The following is a 26,248-nucleotide window of genomic DNA, read 5'->3' as shown; positions in this document are numbered from 1 at the left end:
GATGCGACATAACGATTATGAAAAGAACGTGACAGTCAGACTTTAACGACACTATTAGAAGATGTCCACCTCTTCCTTAATCTACCCGTCACGCCCCAGCCGATGCTACTGCCGATGACATGGCGAAGACCCAGCGGGAAAATACATCTCAGTGGCAGCTTCAAACAAGTAAAGATGGCTGCAAGAAAGTGCCTGTGATATCGTCGCACCACGCAGAATTTTAGAACGCGATAGGAGAGGTAGACGAGGAGGAGAAGGAAGGCGTAGACGTCGAGCGAGTACACCTGCCAGATGTAGAGGTCGGTGCGCGACGAGCGGAGGTAGTCGCCGCCGTACTTCAGCACGTGCTCGATCCAGAACGCCGCCCGCTCAAGCGGCGGTTGAGGGTGAGCCTTGAAGATGGCAGACACTCTCTGAGTGTGATGCCGGTAGCTGCAATAGATAAACAAGTGGAGTAAAATCAGCAAAGATATCGACTATTAGATTGTCAAGCAGGTAAATTCTTGACGGGTTAAAACCACAATCCCTAATATGAAAATATGAATTGCTAGAAAAAAACAAAACACCAAACATATAATAGGTACTGAAGCACTGAATTGATCAGTGTTTTAGTAGTAGCCATGATAAAAAATCATGGGCGTACATACTCGAGCAGGATTCGAACCTACGACCTCCTGATCTCCGGACAGGTCATCTCCACTAGACCACATAGCTTCCGCCCGACAGCAAGTGCTGGTTCTAATCCTTATAGCATGCAGCGGGTACTGCTTTTATTATTCAAATTAGTTGACAAATTGCCCAACATCGACATCGACATGATTTTTTTTTTTATCATGGCTACTACTAAAACACTGATCAACTTAGTGCTTATTTACGTCGATGTTGGGCAATTTGTCAATCAGTTGCAATGAACACATCTCGACGGAAGAATTTTATGAATTTGAATAATTACGCAGTACCCGCTGCATGCTATAAGGATTAGAACAAACACTTGCTGTCGGGCGAAAGCTCGTTGGTCTAGTGGAGATGACGCCTGTCCGGTGATCAGGAGGTTGTAGGTTCGAATCCTGCTCGAGTATGTACGCCCATTATTTTTAATCATGGCTACTACTAAAACACTGATCAATTCAGTGCTTATTTACGTCGATGTCGGGCAATTTGTCAATCAGTTGCAATATAATAGATACGTTTATGGAGGCAGCTAGAGAGAGACAGAGAGATACAGGGGCATATCAATGTAAATGAGGGAACGAATGGATAGATAATTACAAAGATATATGTTGATAAAGGGATGCTTTGAGCTTCAACGTCATTGTCTCAACTTTAGTTGTAGGTATTTTACACCTTACAGAAGACAACATCTACTGGCTATCTGTAGCGGAATGGGTACAGTGTAATTTGACAACAAATATTGTAGAATTTCTATGGCGTTTCAAGAAAGTTTTTGTCAGCGTTAGCAATATCAAAGAATTATTTCCTTTGTTATTCAGGAAAGCATAAAATTATCTCCTAAAAGCCTTTTAACAATTAATACATCATTCTCACCTGTTGCAGACTTTTTCTCACGTGTTGAGGAAATGAGTACACTTACCTCGAATTATTGATAACCGTCTGTATGGCGAGCGTCAGTTCTTCGCTGGTGAAGGAGAAGAAGTCGACGACGACGCCCATCCGGCGATCGACCACGCGTGCGGCCACGTCGGGGTGATCGTAGATCAGCGGCATAACCACCATCGGTACACCATGGTAGAGGGCTTCGTACATGCCGTTGTTGCCACCGTGAAAGACAAGCGCCTTGAGACTTGGGTGTCCTAGGTTATTCGAGTCATGGAAATGTGACATTTTTTATAGTGTTAACATCAATCCAGCAAAATGAAAATAAAAATGAACTGATAGCGATATCATGAATCTATTATTGACAGCATGAATCTATTTATATTATTGTAGGCCTTCAGGAAGACCATGAAATATTGAAGGGATGTAATATCTGTTGGAGAGCTTCATCCCATTGATGGGGGGGGGGGGGGACAATTGTCATACTCCTAGGCCCTGTTTCATAGAATTGTTCGTGAAGTTACGCACGACTTTACTAACGACTTATATATGGCAAGCCAAGTGGTTTCCTATTCATTGTAAATTTCAATAGCTAAAGTTGAAATTTGTAGATGATATTGTTTATTCTTACATTCTAACACATGTTTTTTAGTTGAAAGTGTATTTTTGCCCCAATGTAGATGAAATATTGACATAACGCCGTACTTTGTTAAAAACGTAAGGGGAAAAATGTCAAACATAATATTGGAACTTCATATTCCAGTCGTTCGTAAAGTGACGCGTAACTTTACGAACAGCTTTATGAAACAGGGCCCTGCCGTGCGTTCAGAAAACAAACTCAATTGTGTAACGTACCCAAGAGATCATTTTGTGGCATCCATTGCACAATTCTGATGTTGCTCGAAAGCTGAAGAGAGGCGGGCGGTTCTTCCTTCATCTGCCAGACGACGAGTTGCGGGATGGCGGCAAAAGCGCGCGCAAATTTCTCCATCTCGTAGGGCGTCATGGCAGAACCCGCGTAGGTGCCGAGAGTGAAGAGAACCACACCGTGTTTTCCCGATGACTTTATGAAGGTTTCCCATTCCTGACAGAAATCAAAGAGGATGAAATATATATTATAACATCGTAATTATCATACGAGTTTGACAAAAAACGAGACAAAGATTCAGTAAACAAGATCACGCCATGGTAGAAAGTTGAAACATATTGACCTGTTCCCTGCTAGAATCCTAAACTGTATTCAGGTCCCCAAAGGACCCCACATACAGTAAATGGTTAACGGGCACACAAAGAAGAAATGAAAAAAAAAAAAAAACAACAACAACAACAGAGACACACAAGAGAAAGCCAGATTATGGTGTTTAACTCAGATCTTTGAGTTTTCACCCTCTACGAATGATACAATCCTTTGGATGCGTTTTCTACTCATCATTTTACATTGTTGTCAGCTACACGAAAATTACAATCACTAATTTATCATCCCTAGTACAGCGTTGGGAAGGAAAACTGGGATCAAGTCCAGCAATGGAAGGGCAATTTGGTCAAGAGTCTTAGCTTGCCGAGTAAAAGAGTCGATACACCGCGGACTTTTGTTTTCTTCCCAAAATTGCACCGGAAGTGATTGTTAATCGGTAGAGAACAGTTGATACGATTGGTCGGGTGCGCTTTGGGTAATGGACGCTTTGTTTGGCGTCCAATCGCCCGGACGTCCATTATCAGCTGCACGATTACTCTCCCTCGATAGTCAAGTCATAAGAAAAAAAAAAATCGCTCGCAACTTTGTCTACACACAACGACGGAAATTGATCAATGTAAAAAGAAAAAAAAAATTGGACAGACACTTCCATTCTATTTGCATTAATGACACTGAAATAAAAACTGTAAAAGACGCTGGCACGCTCTTAGTGTCACGCTCTGTATTCAAGTTTTTTTTATCCCTTACTTCGTTTGTAATAAAGCTGATGTCTGAATTACAGTCTGGATCACAGTTTGAGCACGCTAAGAATAGCTTTTCCCTCCATATTATGTTTATGGTTTCTTACAAAGATTAGTCTACCGAACTGGCAACATAGTTTTAACTTAGAAATTGTTTTGAAAATAACATTGTCTTCCCTTTTTACATTTCACCTTTTCCTCTATATTAAGCAGTACCGTTTTGTTTCAATGCATTCTTCGATCTGCTCCGATTCTATGATAGCGTGTCATGCTGCGTCACTACGTGGGCACTCACCAGTGCATCGTACTCGTACAGTTATAAAACTTTCATCCAAAGGATAAGATAACAAAATCAATTTAGCATCACTTGACTTACAGTATTTTGCACAATTTGGACAAAAATAAATGACGGCAAAATGGACAAAGATTTGTAACTGTATCCGACAATGATGGCGCTTGTACAGTATTTGTGGTATGTACTATAACTTGTTTGATTTTTAGTTCATTGAGACAAGATTATAAGTGATGGTCTGAGAAACTTATTTTTCATCATGCACTTTAGTATTGCCTATCAACTGACTTATGCATTTATCAAAAGTGAGAAGAGTTTCCATTTCGGAAGCGAGATCAGTAACTGATTCTAATGACAAATATACGTAAAAGTATTTGCGGAATCGCAAAACATGTTTTCACATCCACATCTGTATTCTGAAATAGATATACGTACATTAACCTACTCGAATCTCTAGCATACACTTTTGTACCGACCAAAAGTTAACCTAAACTCTGATCATGGGAACTATGTACATTCCACTGTTCCAAGTACTGAAAGAAACATTTGGAATAAATAGCTCTTCATCATGAAGGAGAACTACCCATAAATGTTAATACGTCCGGTTATGACTTGCATGGGCCTGTAATAGTAAATAAAAGAGGGGGCTGTGTAATGGTGAAGGTGCAATTGACTGGGGGGGGGGGGGAGGAGTAGGGACAAGCAGGGTGCAAAAAGTTTGTTGACATGAGTGGATTGAGGGAAGAGTTACTCATCGCCGTGTGGATCGGCTTCTTAGTTTCCTGTCTGCCTTCTCCCCGCATGAAGGAGAGCATGGGCTAGACTCACGGCGAGAAAGAAACGGAGAAAGCCTGAGAGGGTTAGGTTAGAGACAGAAAGGGAGATATGTTGCCTTGGTAACGCATAATCACCACAATGATCTCAGTTCACCGTGACGTGGTACTCCTTTAGGGCATGTGGGGTAAGAAACAAAACACAGTTTCTCGGATACTATGATAATCTCAGTCACCTCTTACTAAATTGCAAATGAAATGAATGCTATGTTATATCATGTACATACTGGAATACTATCCCACTTTATCTTATCTTATTCTACAAAGTATCAACGGTTTCTGACATGTTCCGAAATGCTTTGATCATATCGCAAATTAGGTCCTATTCAGTAAGTCATCGCATATAATTGTAACCTTCTTGTTCTTGTTCTTATTCTTCTGTCTTCTTCTTCTTCTTCTTCATATCATTGTTATTTTTATGATTATTATATATTATTATAATTGTCATCATCATTAACATTATTGTCATTATTGTTGTCATATTCATCATCGTCTCAGCCATAAAAGAAGGGGGCTACTGCATTCCAGTTCCCAATCCTTAGGATTTTATTGCTTGCAGGCTTTTTTTTCTAGAAATTTGTTGTTCGTTTTGTGAGGTTTCCAATAAAGCATTGAATATTTTGGGTATAATCGTTTCATTTCATTAGATACCGATAATTCACATAAAACAATAATGCGGAACTGTGGTGAGGAGATGATTTACCTTCATTCATTTATAATTCTTTCTTATCAAGCTTCCGTCTCTTAAACATCACTTATTAACAGCTACGGTACAGTTTATTTGTCTTTATTTTGTTGTTCTAACAAGTGAACATTTTTACAGTTCGAGTTAGGGCGGACGTGTATTACTTCGCAAAAGATCAGAAAAATATGTTTTCGACGCGCGAATATACGGAAAGACCCTCTTAAGAGGGAAGTGAGTAGTTAAAGCCTTTCTTTCGGTGTCGAAACGACAAAAAAAAAAAATGCCAGCCAAAAGTCCTGCAGTCAAAAGACCCTAATCGGTGACGAGGTGTCAGTTGACGACGCGTTGAACTTCAAATAACCGTTAATTAAACGTATGGTACGCCGCATGTGGTGTTAGATATTGCTACGCTTTTTCAATCATTATCGTCATGGTTTTGTGTACGCGTACATGTACAGTTACAGCTATTCTTTCCCCCTTTTTTCTGCATAGTTATGCCGAATGAAAGTCACATGATAACAGTTTAAAAATCGAAATTTGACGGGTAGTGATGTCCAGACACCCAGGCGGGAAACAAATTCAGCAATGATCATAATAATAAGAATCTACATTCAGCAATGTCTTTAACTGAGACAAATCTTAAGATACTAACAAGTATAATGGAATCTTCTGCTCGTCTACAAGTATATACATACACATATACCAGTCATACTTACAAACATGCATATACACAGTTGTATCATGTTCCTTTTATGAACATTGAGTTATTTCTCCTACATACCCACAGCACCCGCAAACTTACACTCATCGGCCTGCATATTATCAGGCGTGTGCAGTATTGGATACGCATGTACAATGATGTATCCACACGCCTGCTTCAGTGCACTGTACAGTATGTGTCCAAGAATTATTAATGTCCTGTGGAAAGTGCTGTAAGTCTGGAAACCTACTTAAGTTGCGTCAAGAATGGAAGCACTAGAAACTGATCAGTCCATTGGGGGAAATCATTGACGCAGAACCTTTGAATATTGAAAGATACATAAAAATTATAAACTTCAACGGCAGTACCATATATATATATATATATTCTTTTTTTTTATCATCACATTTATCATGATGTAGAAGCTTGTACTCTCAAGTGCTCAAACTGTTGGTTGCTGTCATGACTAAAGAAAGATAAAATTCCGCAAGCGGCAAGCTTCTGTTATCGGTACTTTGAATTCTAGAGATTCTACACGCTCTTCGATGAGTTATTATCAGTCTCATTTTAATGTAGACAACCTTTCACCGAATGGTTGGAAGGCTTGCCATCAAATGAACACACTGGGGGATCTCAATAAAGTTTAGATGCGATCAAGCACTCCAGATTACAAGAACGAAAAAAAAAAATGATGCATAGCAGGTTACCAAAAAGTTGTAATTCTGTCAATGCTGATAAACAACATTTGTCAGAAATCGTTATTTTCAATGTTCCAAGTTATTGAGACTCTTACAAACTAGGACAGGAGGTGACTAAGCTCTGGAATGTTTCAGCAAAGCTAGATGCCAGCATATTTCCCGTAAACCATGTTCTTTTGAGTTTTTGATTAGTAAAGATCTGCGAGCTGTTCAGGGCTACGCGGTGAATTCAGAGTTCTTCACCCCTTGCCAAGCCTGTTTCGTCAGCATTGCAGCAATCCATATAATCGCTAATCAGCGAGCCCCCTTAGGTGTAGCAATACGCCTCAGTCCATTAACATTAAAGAAAACCCAAACCCAAAGAGCAATGTGCATTGAGTCACAGCAGCAATATTAGTAGAACACATCAATGAAAGTTTGAGGAAAAGCGATGAATTCTTAAAGTTTTGGTGTTGGAACCACTGGATCCGGAGACTACTAGAGAGTGTGATGTCATTGTGGACAACAATATAAAGAAAATATAATGAAAATGCCACAAAAATTCATTTTTCATGAAAATTACACATTCCATCAACCTTGATGTCGTAATAATTCACCCTGCTTTCTGAAAGCGGTTACACACTAAGAAATCAGGGTTCAATTTGGGGTTGAGTTTGACCCAATGCACCCTTGCGTGGACTAGGGTTAAATATTTAACTTCTATGGGTGCTATTTACTCCGAAAGGGGTTCACTTTTGAGAAAGATTAATTTTTGAACCTCCAAATAGAAGAGTTAGTCTGCTACAAAAATCTAGATCATACTGTTGCGTTCAAACATGTTAGGATTTGTAATGCAGTATCAGTAGTGATTTGAATTGTGGATGATGTTCATCTTTAAGATTGCAAATCAATCAATATAAAGATGTTTGTTGGTGTTTGATAAAATGATATAGCATTTTTTGTTCGTGCCAGTTTCATAAACAGTACGTGAGCAAAGACTAACACGCCAATCCCGGAAATTAACCAATCACATCAGAGAAGACGATCGAGGCTCCGTTTTTTTGTAAGCTCGCATCGCCACCGCATACAGCGAGCTAGCTAGCTATGTGTACATACGTGTCACAAAGCAAAGCGTCGCGACAGTTCACTTCCATTCGTTCTAGAACTCCCATGCAATTGCATTGAAGCGGGGCTTTCTCGTTGCAAGACTTGCTGATTTATACAAGATTAAGGTGAGTAAATGATCACAAATCATGACTTATTTGGGTTGCGCTTCTGTGCGGCTAGATCTTTCATTTCTTCGGTAATAATTTCAATCGTTTGTCGTGCCGTTCTTTGTTACCACGTTCACGCGTGTATTAACACACTGTATGTAAAATCGCATGACCTAATGCAGTAATGGGGAGTAATACGGACCTTTTTACGGTTACTATACTACTGCCATTTAGGGATCGACAAGAAATAAGGCAAACCAGTTTGCATTGTTTAATCTAATGGTAGTTTAATGTATAGTGATTTGTGATACTGTTTTGTCTTCTATTGCATGTGCTTATGAGACAGTCGAGACTGACTTACTGTACAGTCTACAGAGTCAGTACGCTAACTGTTGCGACCTGCCCGAACTCGAAGCGTTCGGGCTCTTTTACAACTGTGTATGGGACTAAGACTCGATCGCGCACTGTCACTAGTCATACAGTATGATGCCCCTGTACCCTGATACAGTCTGCATGATAAGCTGTGTGAAGAGTCGCGGTCCGTGGTGACATGATACGGAGGGATACCGGTGATTGAAACACTGAATGAGAGAATGTGCATCAAACTGTACTAAGGCAGAGGAGGTACAGCTAGTAATCATCAGTGTGAAAGAAATTCCTTCTTACTTGGGTTTGGTTGTACAGTGCCGCAGTCAGTACCAATTACAGTACACAGTGCAGACTGAGTACAAAAGTTTCCTGTACGGTATGTAGTGGCCGACTAGCTAGACTAAGGTTTAGCTGTGTCAGTGTGGCAAGGGCGTGAAGCTGATGATACCGGTACGGATTATCAAAAAAAAAAAAAACAAAAAAAAAAACAAAAAAAAAACAAAAAAAAAAAAAAAAACAAAGAAGAGATATTTCAAGTAGATCTACATTACATGTATACACTCTATATCTATAGACATGGTGAACAACAGTCAAATTATACTGATTTCGAGGTGAAAATACAAGTTGCCAGCAGCGTTGTAAGTCATGTAGCAGACTAGTATTAAGTGTGGGCAATCTATATAATAGCCTATTGACATCGCCATGCGCTGTGCAGACATCATTGATCTACATATTAAACTGGTGGGTGGTGGTAAATTTGAGGTTACAATTGGTACAACAAATGTACGTTACTCAGACCCTTGTGCTTTGTATTGCATTGACGGCACTGTTACCTGCAGATTTGTTATAGGGCCTACTGCACATGAACAGTTCAATATAAATTCAAATTTCTGTGTTGTCATTGCAAGTTTCTTTCTTTTTCCCCTTTCTTTCTTTCTTCAGGTCAAAGGTGTTTGAAGCATCCTTGTCCTTACAGCAAATGAAGGATGTTGTTTGTTTCATTATGGACTATGCTGCGCTGAATTGCATCCTACTCCCTGGGAGTATTCTCGGTATGAAACCTGATGTCAAAGCTTCTTCTCTACTTGTGACACCAAGGCAAAGGTGAGTTTTCTCTGCAGGCCAGGAAAATGCACATTTGCTCCCTTTGATATAAAAACTGTTTTCTTATGAATGTTGCAAATGCAGCATTAATTATCTGTAAGAGTTGCAAAGATGGAATGGTTAATCTTGTAAGATTAATTGCAGTATGCCATGCAGAGTCTTTGTATCACTGTTGGCGGAAGGTCTTCAAAAGGGGGGGGGGGGACTTCCTAGTTTCATGAGCTAACAAGCAAAAAAAAAAAAAAAAAGGCCGCGAATGCAACTTCTGGTGCCACTTCCAGGTTTCAGCTTACAAGCAAAAAAAAAAAAAAAAAAAAACACCAACAAAACAAAACAAAAAAAGTATTCAGCGAAAAAAAAACAGATCCTTATGGTGCTCACACTTCGAGGTTTTTATCTACATGTATTTCTTTCTAGTGCCACTTACACACTTTCGGGTAAAGAAAGTTGGGGGGGGGGATTGGGACCCGAAGTGGGGACACCTTATAATGTTTTCCTTTGTATGGTGCCGAAAAAGTAGGGGCCCGAGTCCCCCTGGTTCCTGTGGCCATATGTATAGCATCCAATTCTTTCTTGCACAGCTCTACATTACTGTTGTTTTTTAGTTGGATTATCAAAGATGACATACCATGTATTTGGTTTACTTTTGTACTTAATAGATTTAACGCAGGAATCGCAACACTACAACGCCAAGGAAGAAATAAACCTTGCCAACATTTCGCAAAGTCCGGAAAGATCTGCTGCCATATGTCGCTGCCACCTAACCTGCAACTGACCTGTAATGGATCTGCCAAAGAACAATACTGTGAGTTGATCACGAAACTGCTGTGCCTCATTTTTTTTTTTTTTTTGCATTGTATGTTCAGATGTATTATTTATGGAACTCTTTAATGCATCAATCTTTATACATACACACAGTGCACTCATGTTCTAATAAATAACGTTACAACAAAACTGAAATTGAGGCCATAATGTTATTGGCTCTACATTTGTTGCTTTATTGTTTACTTGTTTGGTTGTAACAAAACTTTGATAAAACGAAAGAAAACTGTAGGCCCTGAGGACCTCATTATAACAGGAGTCCAGTGTATACTGGGCCAAATACGCTGTACCGAATTGCTGATGCAGTCACTGCATCAACATAAAAGGAGGATGATCCTGGACAAGACATTTGTCCCAGTATACGACTGGACTGGTCATCTCTCTTCTCTCAATCAACAGTTGTTCCCAGTTCAAGGTTAATCTGCATTTTTGCATTGAATGTGAAAACTCTGTACATGATCAGTATGGCCTTTTTCATGGAGAGGGTTGATGGCCCCCACAAGTAATTTTGACTTCACCTGTTCTTCATTGGCATATATTTCATCCAGATGGCAGAACATTTTCAAATTTTCAGTGTAGAGTGTATGGTCTATTAAAGTTCTAGAATTACATTGTACATGTAGTATAGCATTGTTTTGAGATTGTTACCCTACAATCAAATTTAAGCTTAAGAGGGTGTGTAGAGTCTGTTGTGCTTGTGATTTGTCAGGAAAGTGCAACCCATAGAAATGTTCAATTAGGTGTTTTCCTTCTTCCCAGAAATTAATCTTCTCAATAAATGTATGATATATTGTACATTTTTGTATCACTATACAGAGGAGAGTGTAACACTTTCGTTGTTGTTGTTGTTTTCCCCCAGGTATTCTGCATGACTGAGGCACCTTCTTCAGCTGTCTTCGTGGAATGAATCGCTACCACTTCACTCAGTTTTACAGATGCATCCATGATGAAACCTTTGTCCAGGGCAATCAACTACAATCTGAAACAGTCTTCATAAAATCAATGTAGAATACTGGCAGGTAATATTGTGAAGAACACTTCATGGAATGATTTTAAAGAAATCACTGTAGATTTACAACCCTGTGGCTACTTGTATGATGATGAGTTAATACTTGTATCTGCTTTGCATTGTGTATCATCCTCTGCCTAAATGACTAAAACACTAAAAAAAAAATGTATTGTTTTGTATGCTGACACTTTGTACAGTACTATCATCCTCGAGGTTGTTATAGAAATTCTTGCAGCTATAATAGAGTAGTTTGGTTTTCTTGTCATTCTCGCTTATGAATATAAGCTGCATTTTGATGTTTTGGGTGGAAGATGACTTTTAGCCTTGAGCCAGCACTGAGAATTACACTGTAGTACAGTGGTATCATTCAAGCTTTCTGTATAAAGCTGGACAATTCCTGTACCTTCCTGTTTTATGCCTCTCCTATCCTGCCTATGCTATCGTACTATTATCTCTGAGTGTTCCTCTGTCTTCTATCATATCTCGTACTATATACAATGTGATTCTAGTTACAAATGCCATCCCTATATCGATGGAATAGACATATCCCCATACTTTTGGTTAATTGGATGCTGTTAGAGGAAGGAGGGAGGGGGGGGGGTCCTTTTTCCTTTTTTGCTTGTCACAATTTGCATGTGTGTGTGTATTAGTGGTGTTGATTATATATTTTATTGCAGTTTCAGCAAACTTGGTATCCTTCTTTTCCATCTGTTATGTAACAGGTGAGGATACTAACCTTTACAATTATTGTATGTAAACATTAGCCATGTAAAGATGTGTTCACGGAAATCCTACTAATATTTGTGTACTGTGCTTTGATTACTTGTTAATGATCTTTATCTTTTTTGAAGGTTTCTAGATAATCTTTAATTTATGAAGTATTTTCATTCATTTGCATAGACATGTAGCTGGAAAGTATTGTGGCCATTTTGTTTCCTTCTATGCATGTGGAAACTAACCATGAAGGTTTTGTAATGTACATGTATACTTTTTATTCGACTGTTTTATTTGTTTTACCTGAATTCACTGTGTTGTAACTGCTTGCACATGCAACATCTGGAATTAACAGCTCTGCTTTCTTTAGATGATAAAAGTGTACTTTTTGCACAACGCACATGGATTGCAAATGTTTCATTTTTTTCTTCTGCTTGGGGGAGATTTTTATGTTTATTTTTTGTCATAAAGAAATTCTTATAGGGAAATAAAATGATGCAATGATAATATAATGACAGACCTTTGATACATTTCTTTTTTCATCAGGGAATATTGTTTTCCCTTATTTACAAAATTTGAATATACATTGTATTTCATTACTGTATGAGTACATGTTATGTACATGTATTGTATTTAACTTTTTCTATTGTACATGTATTACATTATAATGCAAAAACTTGATTTGACTTAATCTTTGTTTTGAATGATAAAAACCTAGCCTATAAAATCAATACATGTGCATTTTTGTGTGAATGCAGAAATGCATCCATCTTGACAAATGAAAGTGACAAGTTTGTATGTACCAAATGATGAACTGTACTCAGATAATGTACGAAAATGGGGATTTTCTCTTTATTTAATTTTCCTCGTTTTTTATCATCCCAAGACTTTATTAAACAAACATGAAATGTAATCATCTGTGATGCAGAGATGTTTTAATTTCTCTGTACAAAGTGTGTGCCAAACATGAAGTATGAGCAGCATGTACAATGAATTGGTGGTGGTATTGTTAAGGAGTATGTGTTGGCATTGCTAAGGAGTATGTGTTTGATTGAACAGCTGTAAACACTGTGCTGTACTTTAAGCTTGAACATCTCCATTATTTCAGCAGGATATATAATATATATAATATTGTATGTAATATTGTATATTATATATATGTCTATTTAATACATGTATTATATATATATATATATATATATGTATATATGTATATATAATATATGTAACCCATTAAGGAGGAAAAATAAAAACCAGGGAGCGTACATGCACCGCAAAGGGTTCAATTTTGATATCTGAAAAGTTCAAGAATTAACCCTTTTGGGTGGAAGAATGAACCTTTTTACAACCTTGAGGTTAAACAATGTATCCTTCAGAGGTTCAATTTTTAACCTGCCTGGGTGCAAAAAATAAACCTTGAGGTTCAGTTTTGAACTCCGAGGGTTCATTTTTATGGAATTCAAAATTGAACCCTAGACAGGGGTTCAAATTTTGAGGGAAAAGGGTTCATTTTTATGGGGTTCAAAATTGAACCCTAGACAGGGGTTCAAATTTTGAGGGAAAAGGGGTGCTGCTATTGCATCACGCCTAGAGGTTCAATTTTGAACCCTGATTTCTTAGTGTGTAGTCAAAGGCTCTTTCATTACGAAAGTGAAAGTATGTTGAATTTTCTTTATATTTTCTTTATATTGTTGTCCACACATGACGTCATGAACTCTAATAGTCTCCTGCTCCAGTGGTTCCAACACCAAAACTTTAACAATTCATAACTTTTGCATCCATTGTCCGATTTTCCTTAGACTTTCACTGATGTCTTCCACTAATGTTGCTGCTTTCACTCAGTCCACATTTCTCTTTGGCTTTTGGTTTCCTTTAACAAGTTTAAGGCAAAGATGGTGTCAAAGAGAATGTATTATTAGGATCATTAGTTGATTAGCAAATTTCTGTTCATTGACAATTATACGTTCGACACAATCGCGCAAATCGGCGAAGCTAGATGGCACTCCCCTGGTGCAGTAAGGGTAGAGGTCTTGATATGTAATAGAGTAGACAGAATAACGGCTGACGTCTTCCTTCTTCACATATTTTGTGTGGCTATTTAGTTGCTGGTTGATATTAAGATATTGCTACTATCACTGGTATCGACATCGACAGAAGAGTACAGTTAATTGCCCAAGCTGTGACAATGCGTTACGTCTTTGAGGTGATGAGCAAGCTATAATACGGGAATGAATTTATGTTGTCCACCAGCATGTTCTATAGTGCCTGTCATATCAAGTTACTTTAGGTCAAAAATAAAGAAAATAAGTAAAGCTATTCTACCAGCAGAATCCAAGCCGATTACCAGTCGTCCATTTCTTATCCGTTGTCTCGGATCAAGTGTGACATGCCTATTAAAGCTGATGAAGCTATACTGGTACCCAATCCCTGTATCTTACAGAACGCACACTGAATGTTAAGAAGTGTCACTAATGGTTTCCCCGATGTAGAAGTTGACTCTATATGCTTAGAATCTTTTCCAGTTTTGCTGAAATATCCTCCCATAATTCATTTGTTTGTGTTTCATTCGTTTGTTCTTTAAGTTGAAAATCGCACCTGTTCGTTTCGAGAGGGCAAATTGATATTCATTATAGGTGCTCTCCTACGTAGGGATCATTATGTCGTCACACGTATTCTGAACATCGATGCGCTTTTCCTTTGTTCAGAGAGCATCACCACGCACGTGTGTCTTCTTAACCGACAGCTGACATGCTTCAAAGATGGCGCTTCTGTCTATGTTTGAAAACCGTTGCTTGTAGCGCTTAATCTATTAGATTAAACTATTTAAAACGTTCTTCCTTTTACTATGGTTATTATTCATCTTAATTTGAGTCAAATAACAAATTACCTAAACAGGAAATAGTTATACGGTGTGAGGTACCGGTGTATGTAAGGTATTGATGTACGTTTTGTGTATTCCTTTATGAAGAATCGAATGGTTCGGATGCTCGGTTGTTCGATGTTTTATTTCTCAATCAAACAGTAAATATTTCGCAAAATAGCACATTAACCAAGTGTAAAATGATAATAATGAAACTTAGTTTCAGATTGTTTTGATCAACAGCTTATATCTAGTTGTCGCTTTCTGCGACCAGGGGTCTAGGTTTGTAATTGAGAATGATTGCAATGACCGCAACATGCAAAAATGCAATTACCATAGCAACAACCAAAAATGGTTAATTCACTCAGCTGATTGGCTTCCATAGCTGCACTCATCAATCTGGAATCATTGTGAATTCCTTTTGTTGCATGTGATAACTTTATGAAGCAGCACTCTGATACTGGTCATTACGAACAAACATTGCAACAATTAAAGTGTTGCACTGTAATAAGATGCCCGAGACAGTAGCACAGCATGAAGCAATATCTCTCAACAAAGAATGAAATGCAAGGACACTTTGAAATTCTTACCTCACTCAAGGGTCTGTTGGGCCGTGTTGTGAGACCGCCGACCGTCACGACATTGGGTTGTAAAGGGAAAGGAAAATCTACCGCGAAGTCCGAGTTGACCAGCACGAGCTGCGCGTTGGACGCCAAGCTCCTTATCGGGGTCGTTATGTTGAAGGAGAAGCTGAGCATGAAGCTGAGGACGTCGTACTCGAAGAAGACGACTGCGTCGCCCGATAGTGCCGCGATGGTGTTCGAGACCCGCTGGAAGAAGCTCATACGGTACGAAAGACCTGTGGACATCTCGGGGTAGTAGGTGGACGTATCGGAGATGCCATGTCGTCTTGCTAGAGAAGGCTTGATGCCGCTGGGGATAAGGATGACGTACGGGATGTTGAGCCGACCAGCAAGGAACAGCGAGCAAGGACTGTGACCATCGAACAAGAAGAGATCGTACCGGACTGCTTTTCCTACGAAGTGGTCAATCATATCCCTGCAGTTTCTCACGAGTGAGGTCACCGCAGGGGGCATCCAGTGAAATAAGTTACCAAAAGGTGACACTTTTTTCTCGACGAGATACTTAGCGTAGATTGCAGGCCAATCCCTCGATAAACTCGTCTCGCTCTCACGAAAGATATCGAAGTTGAGGTGCGCATGTTGCGGCTCCTTCGTCTTGTAGGCGTAGGCATCGCTGATCAGCGCGGTAATCGTGTGTCCACGGTCGACTAGGGCCTTTGCAACCGTCGACAGAACAGAGAAATGGCTGCCAGAGTTGGAGCCCGATGTTATGAGAATGTTTGCCGCTAGGGACAGTTTACATGCAAGTAGAAGAAGGAGAAGAACTCGACAGAGTGGAGTGACGGTATGCATGTTGCGGAACACAATGAACTGGATGAGTGTGCCAGCGGAAGTTCAATCTAAAAGGCGCGTGCGTTGTTGCGAGTGGCACGGATAGTGGGGTACTAGTATTGATGCAAACTGAGAGGTTAACATGAAGACTTGTGGCGGTAGAACTAGGCATGGGGGATTATTTGGCACGCGCACTTTCGCCGAGAAGAAATGGGCAACGATATAAATGGCAGCAATTCACACGTTGTTGTCAAAACATTGCTGCCATCAACAGCGATTCTAGATCATTATATAATTTTGATTTTTCGAAATACGTTACCGTCGCCGGTCCTGCCATGCTAAAGTTTACCTAAACATAACGCTGAAGCATGACCTGTTCAAATGACTTCGCTCAAAAGTGTAAATTGATCACTTTGGGACTCAAGTCAACGCTGAAGCACTCTTGAAACGGATGTCTAGATGATTGCTACCTATCACATGCAATCCCGTCATAACGAACATGGTCGCAATTATCCACCTCCATGGTTACAGCTATAGATGCCAGGTAGTTCAGCCCTGCCCCCGATGACTAGGTGGGGGAAATGCCCTTATCAAAGTTCAAGACAAACTTGACTTTCACTATGTGCTATGAAAGTCGTAGGGGTGACTATGAGGGCATGTAAAGCATGACTTCTCAGAGGAAGACGCTTTAAAACAAAATTCGAGCGATAGGCGCGGCATAGGCAGATAGTCAGACGACGAGTAATTAATCGTATCCTGCCATTTAGAGCGGGAAAACAGGAAGGTCTTTAACAAATTTATTTTGTATAACGCTTGAATCGTTGTGACCATTTTCAAGTATTGTGTGTCAATATCCGTAGTGTTCAATTCAGGATTGTGATTAAAACAGGAAATTTAAATTACTTGCAGGGGAGTGTATCTTCGGGTGGCATCTCTGCGCCGGCTTTCTTCGACTAAGAGGAAGAAGGAAATTCTCCTCTTTAATATTATTCATATTGTATTTCTTTATTTATTACGTGCTCGTTCAGCAAAACAGCTATCCAACAGTGTACGCGAGACATTATGAAGAGGTCGTTCACGTCGAACGAATAAAGGACGTTCAGAAAACGTTGCTGTGATATCACATTTCGCCTTCCCATTGATAATAGATTATCATTATCATTCAAAACCATTATAGCTGTTAAAAATGGAGTCAAAAGCATTACATTTCTCCCTCTTTTAATGGTTCTTTTACGACGACAGGCAAACAATTAACGAAGAATCCGCTAAAGAAGCCCATAGATCTCTTGTATTGTGTGTTCTCGTCACTAAGTTTGTTTTGTTTGTTTGTTTTTATTGTTCCATATCCCACATTTCAACAAATACATAAACCATAAACATAACAATACAAAAGCATAGATGAATTGTCAAATACAGCTTATAAGACAATTTAACATGTGAAATATGAGGAATCTACATAGAAACATTGCTTGTATGGTGTAGATTCCTAGATGCGGATGTGAGATCAATTCTTACTTGACATATAGAATTGAAGGAATGACAATTTGTGAATTGGGGAAATATAAACGTCGAAGAATAAAAAAGACAAAGAAAAGACAAAGAAAACAATGTCCGCGGTGTTAAAGGGATGGTACAGTATTGGTGGAGATGAGAATTGGGCTCTTAACTTTCTGCAAGATACAAAGAAAACACGTATGATATAGTACAGAGCATACCATTTTAAGAGGAATTCAAAGTTTATTTGATGAAAATCGGGTTAGGAATGACTGAAACATCCAAAAACAAAGTAAAACAAAGCGATCATAATAAAGTGTGGGTCCCACACTTTATTAGAATTGCTATTTTTTGGGATATCTCAGCCATTTCAAAACCAATTTTCATCAAATAAACGTTGAATTCCTCATAGAATTACATGCTCTTTTATATTTCATAAGAGGTTTCTCATTATCTCACCAAAAATGTTAGAAACCTGAAATTGGGTCTCGACCAAAACTATACGATCCCTTTAAGACTTCTTGTGAGTTGCGTGATCACCCGAGCTAGGTACAAGTCAGATACAGTGTACAATAGCAATACAAAATATGCACAAAGGAGGTTCAGGAGATAATAAGAAATCACGAGCGAAGCACATGTTACATAATCGATAAGGACAGTAATACGAAGTATGAACAGATAATGTCGAGGAGGATTGAAGAATAGCTATAAGTATGTATTCAGAAAAACTAGTATAAGTTTATGTTTAAATGGATTAAGAGACTGAGATTTGATTATTTCTCTATCCAACTCATTCCAAAATATTGGTCCTGTAGTAGTTATTAGCAGATAGCGGTCCGTACAGGAGAAAGATGACAAGAATATTTTTGTCTAGTAGGGTAAGAATGAACTTCTGTATTTTTAACAAACATCGAAGAAAACACATCAGGGAGACCACCTGAGTTTAACTGATACATAAATGATCCGATATTGAAATAATATAAATCCTGGATCATAAGTGTTTACTGGAAAAGAATAAGACATTAGTGTGTTCCAGAAATGTAGCGAAGTTAATTATCCGTATAGCTCTTTTCTGTATCAATGATGAAGAATTAAGTCTAGTTGTACAGCAGTTTCCCCATGCCAGGATTCCATAAGTTGTTATTCCATTCAACTCAATTCCATTCAGTTGGGCTTTATTTCCATAAAAATTAAGAAATAATACATAATATACAAAATATACATTTAACAAATCATATTGTTAACAATCTACGGAAAAAATCAGAAAGTTATACAAAATATATTAACAAATGAATAGAAATTACTTAAAACAAATGAATGAAATGCATACTTTGCAATGGCGTGTTAGAGTTGCACATAAAAAAGAAGCAAAACTGATTATTTTCAGGCCGAAAATGAATTAAATTGATTTCCTTCTAATGCAAATGAGAGGGCACGCTAAATTATTCATAATTTCTGTGTTTGTTACTGCTTTCAAAGTTGGCTCTCCACAACCGATAAATTAGTTGTGACGTCTAATTAGTAGTAGCTAGCAACTAAAAATGTCTTTGTATTGTAATACTTTTGGTGGCTTCGGTGATGGTGCGGAAATGTGTTTATGTGTGTGTGTGTGTGTGTGTGTGTGTGTGTATAATATATATATATATATATATATATATATATATATATATATATATATATATATTTGTGTGTGTGCGTTTGTGTATGTGTGCGTGTGTATGTGTGTGTTCACGTGTGTGTGTATTCATTACAGTTTCAGTAAGTTCACTTTATCAGTTTCTTTTCCAAACAAAATGCAAAAATAAGATTTATCAAGTTCTCGCACACATTGAGCTTGTTAATCTCGATATGCAGTAAAAATATATGGTCTTCACGACGAACCGTCCCATTCGGCCAACTTTAAAATGTAAGTCATTTTTCAGTTTTGTTTTTTTTTTTTTTTTATATTTTGCATGTAGGCCTACTCATAAGGTTACTTATAACCTGTGCAAGTTTCAGAGTCTGAGAATGCATGTGATGAAGACCTCGGCAAAAGACGAGCGTCCTCTCATTCGTAATGTTATTCGCCCTGTGCCACGCGCCCTGCAGACTGCGCTCTGAGGACACCAATAAACACTTCATTGTATGGCATCTCTGGAGTTTGCAGTTTCCCTGTAGTGTCGGGTCCCGTGAAAAAAACAAAAAACCAACAACAACTCTAATCTGAGTAGGAAACAGCTGCCTGTCGTTCCTAGATATTTTTATTTAAGAAAAAGTATTGATATCACACACACACACACACACACACACACACACACACACACACACAAACATAATTGTTTGGGTACATCTTACGTGGATTTTTTTTTTTTAATCCTGAATGCTTGATGTGTGTCTACCTTATGTCGTTTTGAAAATTATTTGTCCAACTTATGCTGTTTATATTATTTAGGGCCTATATTTTATGCTGATCATGCCACTCTGCTTAAAGATTTGCGACAAACAAATAAATAAATTATTGTGTTCTGTTTAAAACAACAACAACAAAATCGCCAAACTAGATAATAGCCTCAACTATTAACTCTTAAAGGAGCATAGCATAAATAAAGTTCGTTGATAGGCCTACTTCACCATACAAATCTATCAAGGCTTAGTATGCGAACGGTTTCAAAATGTCATCATAATAATGGTTTCAACACGCTGCAGTAGGGACACCGGCAAATCATCACCAGTCTGCCACATACTTCTTCCATTGTTTTAGAGAATTAATGATTCTTCTGTCGAAGTCTTTTTTTCTAATTGGAACTGATTGACCGTCACGTCATCAACGTGAATAAACAGAAATTTATCAGTTTTTAGAAGTAGCCATGATAGAAATCATGCTAAGATATGACTCAGACCAACGACCTCCTAATAATATATTAGACGGCCGTCATTTATCCTCTAGAATACCGAGCTTCAGCCCTATGTAACCATTGATACTTCTGGGGGCATTTCATGAAGCATTTTGCTCTCAGCCAATCAGATGCAAGGATTTCAGTAGCTTGTAACAGTTTTTAAGAAAAATATCCGACCCGCTTCATGAAATGCCCCCAGATCCCTCAAAGCAGCGGGTAATGCGTATCTATTCAAATTAATGATTGTTGTCCTTTTTTTTTTTTTTTTTTGGTCTCTTTCGTCAACAGAATGATAATTTCGTAGACGAAATTGTCGTTTTGTGATTAAAGGTCCTGTTTACCTTTGGGAGCAGTGATTTAAACAATTTTATGATATCACATATGACGGATAAGTGTAGGTCAGTAACAGTTGTATCACAAAACATCCTACCATATAAAATTTTCGCAATAAAGCCTGAAATATAGGGAGATATCAGTATTTTTCTCAGTAAACCATAACTGTAGACGGTTTAGTCTAGAAACTTTTTTTGTTATAACTATTTTTCACATTTTGTGTATTTAACAATACTTAACATCGACTATACGGATTCAAATTTTTACGGTGGTTGTTTTGAACCCGAAATCACATCTTAGAACTATTTTGAAGCACTAACGCTGGGTTTTTGTTTCATCTGCAAAGACACTTGGTGCCCAATACGTAACTGCGAGCTTGTCCCGAAGTTAGCTTATCCTCGTCTGAACGTACTCTCTAAAAAAAAATCGAGTGAAAATATTCACTCCTAAAAGAGTGAATACAAAAAAGAGTGAATTTAGAGTGAAATTGGAGTGATTTTTTAGTGAAAATGTTCATTTTCACTCGTTTTGGAGTGACGTCAGGGATCACTCCAAAATCTTCGAGTGATCCCTGAGGTCACTCCAAAATGAGTGAAAATGAAAATTTTCACTCAAAATTCACTCCAATCTCACTCTAAATTCACTCTTTTTTGTATTCACTCTTTTAAGAGTGAATATTTTCACTCATTTTTTTTTTAAAGAGTAACTACTTTGGAACGCACAGGTAAACACAAAGCACACAAAATACGCACGATGACAAAAAAAAAGCAAAAAAAAAAAAGCAAAAAAAAAAAGCAGCAGCAGCGTATTGAACTCAGAAAAGCTTTTGCGTATACACAAAGACATAGAATCCGCAAATAATGGTATATACAATAATACCATCTTGACTATACACGAAAAATCTAATATGTATCACCGTCTTTAACTTCGACTAAACTTGAAAAAAATGAATCAAATCTCATTACTCGATTGATTACCACGACAGACAGTAGAACCCGACTGAAATCTGACAGAAAATCTTTAAGGTTTGCACACAGAAAGAACGAAATGTGATGCTAATATATTGCACTACACAGTGCAAGGAAACGTATTGTTATAAAATTGTATTATCAGCACCAAGGCTGTACTACTCATCTCTTACATGTGTATCTTAATGGATGATGCAGTAATGACTTGTTCTTATCAATGTGCACAGCGCCACCACTAAAATCTTGTGGTTTTTCGCAGTCTCGGTTTTGTTAAAGGGAAGGTAAACCCAAAGATCAATGTGGATTGAGTGAAAGCAGCAACATTAGTAGAACACATCAGTGAAAGTTTGAGAAAAATCGGACAATCGATGCAAAAGTTATGAATTTTTAAAGTTTTGGTGTTGGAACCGCTGGATGAGGAGACTACTAGAGGATATGACGTATGAGTGGACAACAATACAAAGAAAATATAAAGGATATTCAACAAAAAATTCACTTTTCTAGAATTATGAAAGAGCAGTGGACCAACCGCTTTCAGAAAGCAGGGGGAATAATTGCTATCCTTAACATATGTCAATATCAAGTTGATGGAATTTGTAATTTTCACGAAAAATGGATTTTTGTAGTATTTTCTTTATATTTTCTTGATATTGTAGTCCACTCATACGTCATAACCTCTAGTAGTCTCCTCATCCAGCGGTTCCAACACCAAAACTTTAAAAATTCATAACTTTTGCATCGATTGTCCGATTTTCTTCAAACTTTCACTGATGTGTTCTACTAATGTTGCTGCTTTCAGTCAATCCACATTGTTCTTGGGGTTTATCTTCCCTTTAATTAAGTGAAATTGACACATAGAAAGACAAGTTATAAAGGCAGTTGTGTTGCAGGATTAGAAGGATATATGGCATAAGTTGAATCGAATGACTAAAAACAAAGACAGAAATAACCTTACAACACCGTACTATCAGTCATATTTTCAGCTGCTGGTAAATGTACGAGTCCTCGTAAAAATCACAAAACATCGCGAATTTTGTCATGCTCTCATCTCGGAAGCTGGAATTAGAGAAGGGCGCCATCTTCTACCAGTCATACCACAGAATAAACCTTAACAACAACAACAACAAGAACATCAAGAACAACAACAACAATGATAATAATAATAGTATTAATAATTATAATAATAATAGTAGTAGTAGTAGTAGTAGTAGTAGTAGTAGTAATAATGATAATAATAATAATAACAATAATAATAATTGTAATTATAACAATTATAATTACAATGATAGTAATAATGATGAAAATGATAATGAGAAGAAAAAGAAATAATAATAATTAGAGCAATAATGTTAATGATAATGATGAAAATAATGATAAAGTGGGGGTGCTGTGGCATAGTGGTAAGACTCCCGACTCCAAATCGGAGGTCCCGAGTTCGATTCTGGGACAGTGCTTACGTCCTTCGACAAGATGTTTTTACCCACAATGTCCCTCTCGACCCAGGTGTATTGATGGATAGGCTGGCAACGCTGGGGTAGTAATAATGGCAGGGCCCTCTGGTAGAGCAGTGGCAACACTGAAGAGGCTACCCTGGGTAAATAAGACTTATTATTATTATTATTATTATTATTATTATTATTATTATTATTATTATCATTACAATAATTATCATTATCATCATTATCATAATTATTGTTATCATTATTGTTATTATTATTATAACAGTAACAACAATAATAATGATAATATTAATAATAATAAATCATATCAATAATCTTAATGATAATGATGATAATCACAAAGTTATCATTAAAAGAACAAACAAAATGGTTGAGTCAAATCTAGAAGTAGTCAATCAATCAAGTCGGATAGATCCATGGATAAATTCTTTGCAACAGTCTTTGCCTTTCATGATGTCAGCGATATGGAAGTAGTTGATGAGGATAATCGGGTCAAATGCAACATATTTCACGTTTAAAGGGGCATTCCAGACGATTTTCATCACATAATTTCACATCATGTAGTACATACATCGGTACCTCCATGTATAGATTCGTGGAATTTATTGTGGTCCTTGAGCAGAGAAACCAATTACAAATTACACTGAACGGTGTTGATGACATCTACAGAGCCTCACATATATTTCAGAAATGTAGCAGAGTAATTCCATTACAATACCGCTTGCTCAATAAGTTCAACTGTGAAGAATCTATGCATGCCTTCTTCTTTTGTTCTGCTTCCTTGAGCCCCAACTCATGCATTCTTATGGTGAGGCTGTCATGTCATCATCCTTGTTCATTGCTATTTGTAATAAATTTTGAAAACATTGTCATTCCTCATCCAAATCACTATAAATTCTGAAACTCTGTACTCAGTTTAACTAATTTATAATTGTTAAAATGTAAAAGTCTGAAAATCATCCGGAGGTCCCCTTTAATACACAAAAATTAGTTTTTTTGTTCGATAGATGACTCATTTGATCGTTCTTATGCAGATACCTACTCACATTTCCATGAAGAAAGGGGTGCGCCCTCTATATGCTCTTCTGTGCAAGAGAAGCCGCAATTTGAGTGATGCTCAACCTGAGCACTGGCGTAGCCAGGGGGGGGCGATGGGGGCGGTCGCCCCCCCTAAGATTTGGACCGAGGAGTTGGGAGGCGGAAAAAAAAAATGCGTGTATACTGTATGCATGCACATGAAGCGGGTCTCCTTTGCAACCTTTCATCAAATAAGATATATTTTTTTGAATATTTCACTCAAAGTGTGCACCAGATCGTTGAATTTCAATTCAAAATATGCAAAATCTCTCGTGCTTGGGAGGGGGATACCCCCTCCCAAACCCTCCCCCTCTTTGCCGCTTTCCCTAGCTAAGTACACTTTTTACATTAAAAAAAATTCTGAATAATTCTGAGTGCACAAGACTTTTCACTAATATTCCGAAAACTAAAGGTTCCCTCATGTATAAGGGGAATTTGCCCTTTTAATCGACCCTTTCCTCCCTCAGCCCCCCCCCCCATCATTTTTTTTTTTTGATTACCCAAATGTTGATTCCATAATAATGCTTATTATGCGTATACGAGATATCTCAATTTCAGCCTTAAAAAGATACAAGCTCCATCGGAAGGGAAGAGTGGAGATAACACTCGCCAACGCCTTCTTCCTGTTCCCCCCCCCCCCCCGCCATGCAAAGAAGTAGACTGTGGCTATACCAAGATCGCTTTATTTCAATTCTAAAAACGCAAAAGCTCCGCGAGCGGGAGGGGGAATCCCCCTTCCCCTAAGTTCTACCTCACTAGACTTTATACATACGCACAGATGGTGCACATTCGGAATAAGAGCTAAATTCCGTGATTTTAACACTTCGATGAAAAAGTGTTGCACCAAAAATTTGCACCAGATCGCTGAATTTCAGGTCTGAAAACGCAAAATCACCTTCGTGTGGGAGGGGATATGCCCCTATCTACACCCTCGTGTGCATGCCTTTTCTGTTTGATTGCTGAACAGACAGCGTTCATGATATTCAGTGTAAGAATTAATACAAGAAGACTAGTGTGTTTGAATTATACTGTTTTATAGGCAAATTGTTCAATAATAATCTACAATAAAATATACGGCAACCTTAAACAAGTGGGACTGTTTCAACTCGTTAAAACACGCAAAAACATGCATCAAATTGCACCATTTGCAACATCAAAATGCAAAAAGTTCTCACCGTAGGAGGGGGGCCCCCCTTCCACACCCTCCTCTACCCCCTCGCTCGCTCCGCTCGCTCGGGTTCAGTCGCGTTCATGATATTCAGTGAAAAGAATTAATACAAGAAATGTATTGGAATTATACCATTTTATAGGCAAATTGTTCAATAATAATCTACACTAAAATATACTGCAATCTTAAACAAGTGGGACTATTTCACGTCGTTAAAACACGCAAATACATGCATCAAATTGCACCATTTGCAAAATCAAAATGTAAAAAGTTCTCACCGTGGGAGGGGGGTTCCCCTCTCACCCTCCCCTACCCCCTCGCTCGCTCCGCTCGCTCCGCTCGCTCGGGTTCAGTCGCGTTCATGATATTCAGTGAAAAGAATTAATACAAGAAGTGTATTTGAATTATACCATTTTATAGGCAAATTGTTCAATAATAATCTACACTAAAATATACTGCTACCTTAAACAAGAGGGACTGTTTCACGTCAATAAAACGCGCAAAAACATGCATCAAATTGCACCATTTGCAACATCAAAATGCAAAAAGTTCTTATCGTGGGAGGGGGGACACCCCCCTCCCACACCCACACCCTCCCCCTCGCTCGCTCCGCTCGCTCGGGTTCAGTCGCGTTCATGATATAAAATATACTGCAATCTTAAACAAGTGGGACTGTTTCACGTCGTTAA

At 38.1% G+C, this 26,248-nt stretch overlaps 2 protein-coding genes and 1 long non-coding RNA gene across 3 annotated transcripts in view; 2 read left to right on the top strand and 1 right to left on the bottom strand.

Moving 5' to 3' along the window:
- LOC140235513 (microsomal glutathione S-transferase 2-like) overlaps window positions 1-26,248 on the top strand; it is a 245,675-nt gene that overhangs the window by 168,370 nt on the left and 51,057 nt on the right. The gene's annotated exons all lie outside the window — the stretch shown is intronic.
- Window positions 36-16,204, bottom strand: LOC140235474 (UDP-glucuronosyltransferase 2C1-like). Its single transcript, XM_072315501.1, has 4 exons — window positions 15,359-16,204; window positions 2,410-2,638; window positions 1,592-1,811; window positions 36-432 (listed from the first exon to the last, which is right to left on the bottom strand). Exons 1-4 carry the CDS (start codon window positions 16,202-16,204, stop codon window positions 36-38), a joined length of 1,692 nt encoding a protein of 563 aa, XP_072171602.1.
- On the top strand, window positions 7,419-11,124 carry LOC140234676 (uncharacterized). Its single transcript, XR_011901642.1, has 4 exons — window positions 7,419-7,908; window positions 9,202-9,363; window positions 10,023-10,168; window positions 11,045-11,124. It is a non-coding gene; the product is annotated as an uncharacterized lncRNA (long non-coding RNA).

The sequence above is a fragment of the Diadema setosum genome, chromosome 11 (assembly GCF_964275005.1).
Source record: "Diadema setosum chromosome 11, eeDiaSeto1, whole genome shotgun sequence".
Lineage (NCBI taxonomy): Eukaryota > Metazoa > Echinodermata > Echinoidea > Diadematoida > Diadematidae > Diadema > Diadema setosum.
This window is presented reverse-complemented; position numbering and strand designations above follow the sequence as displayed.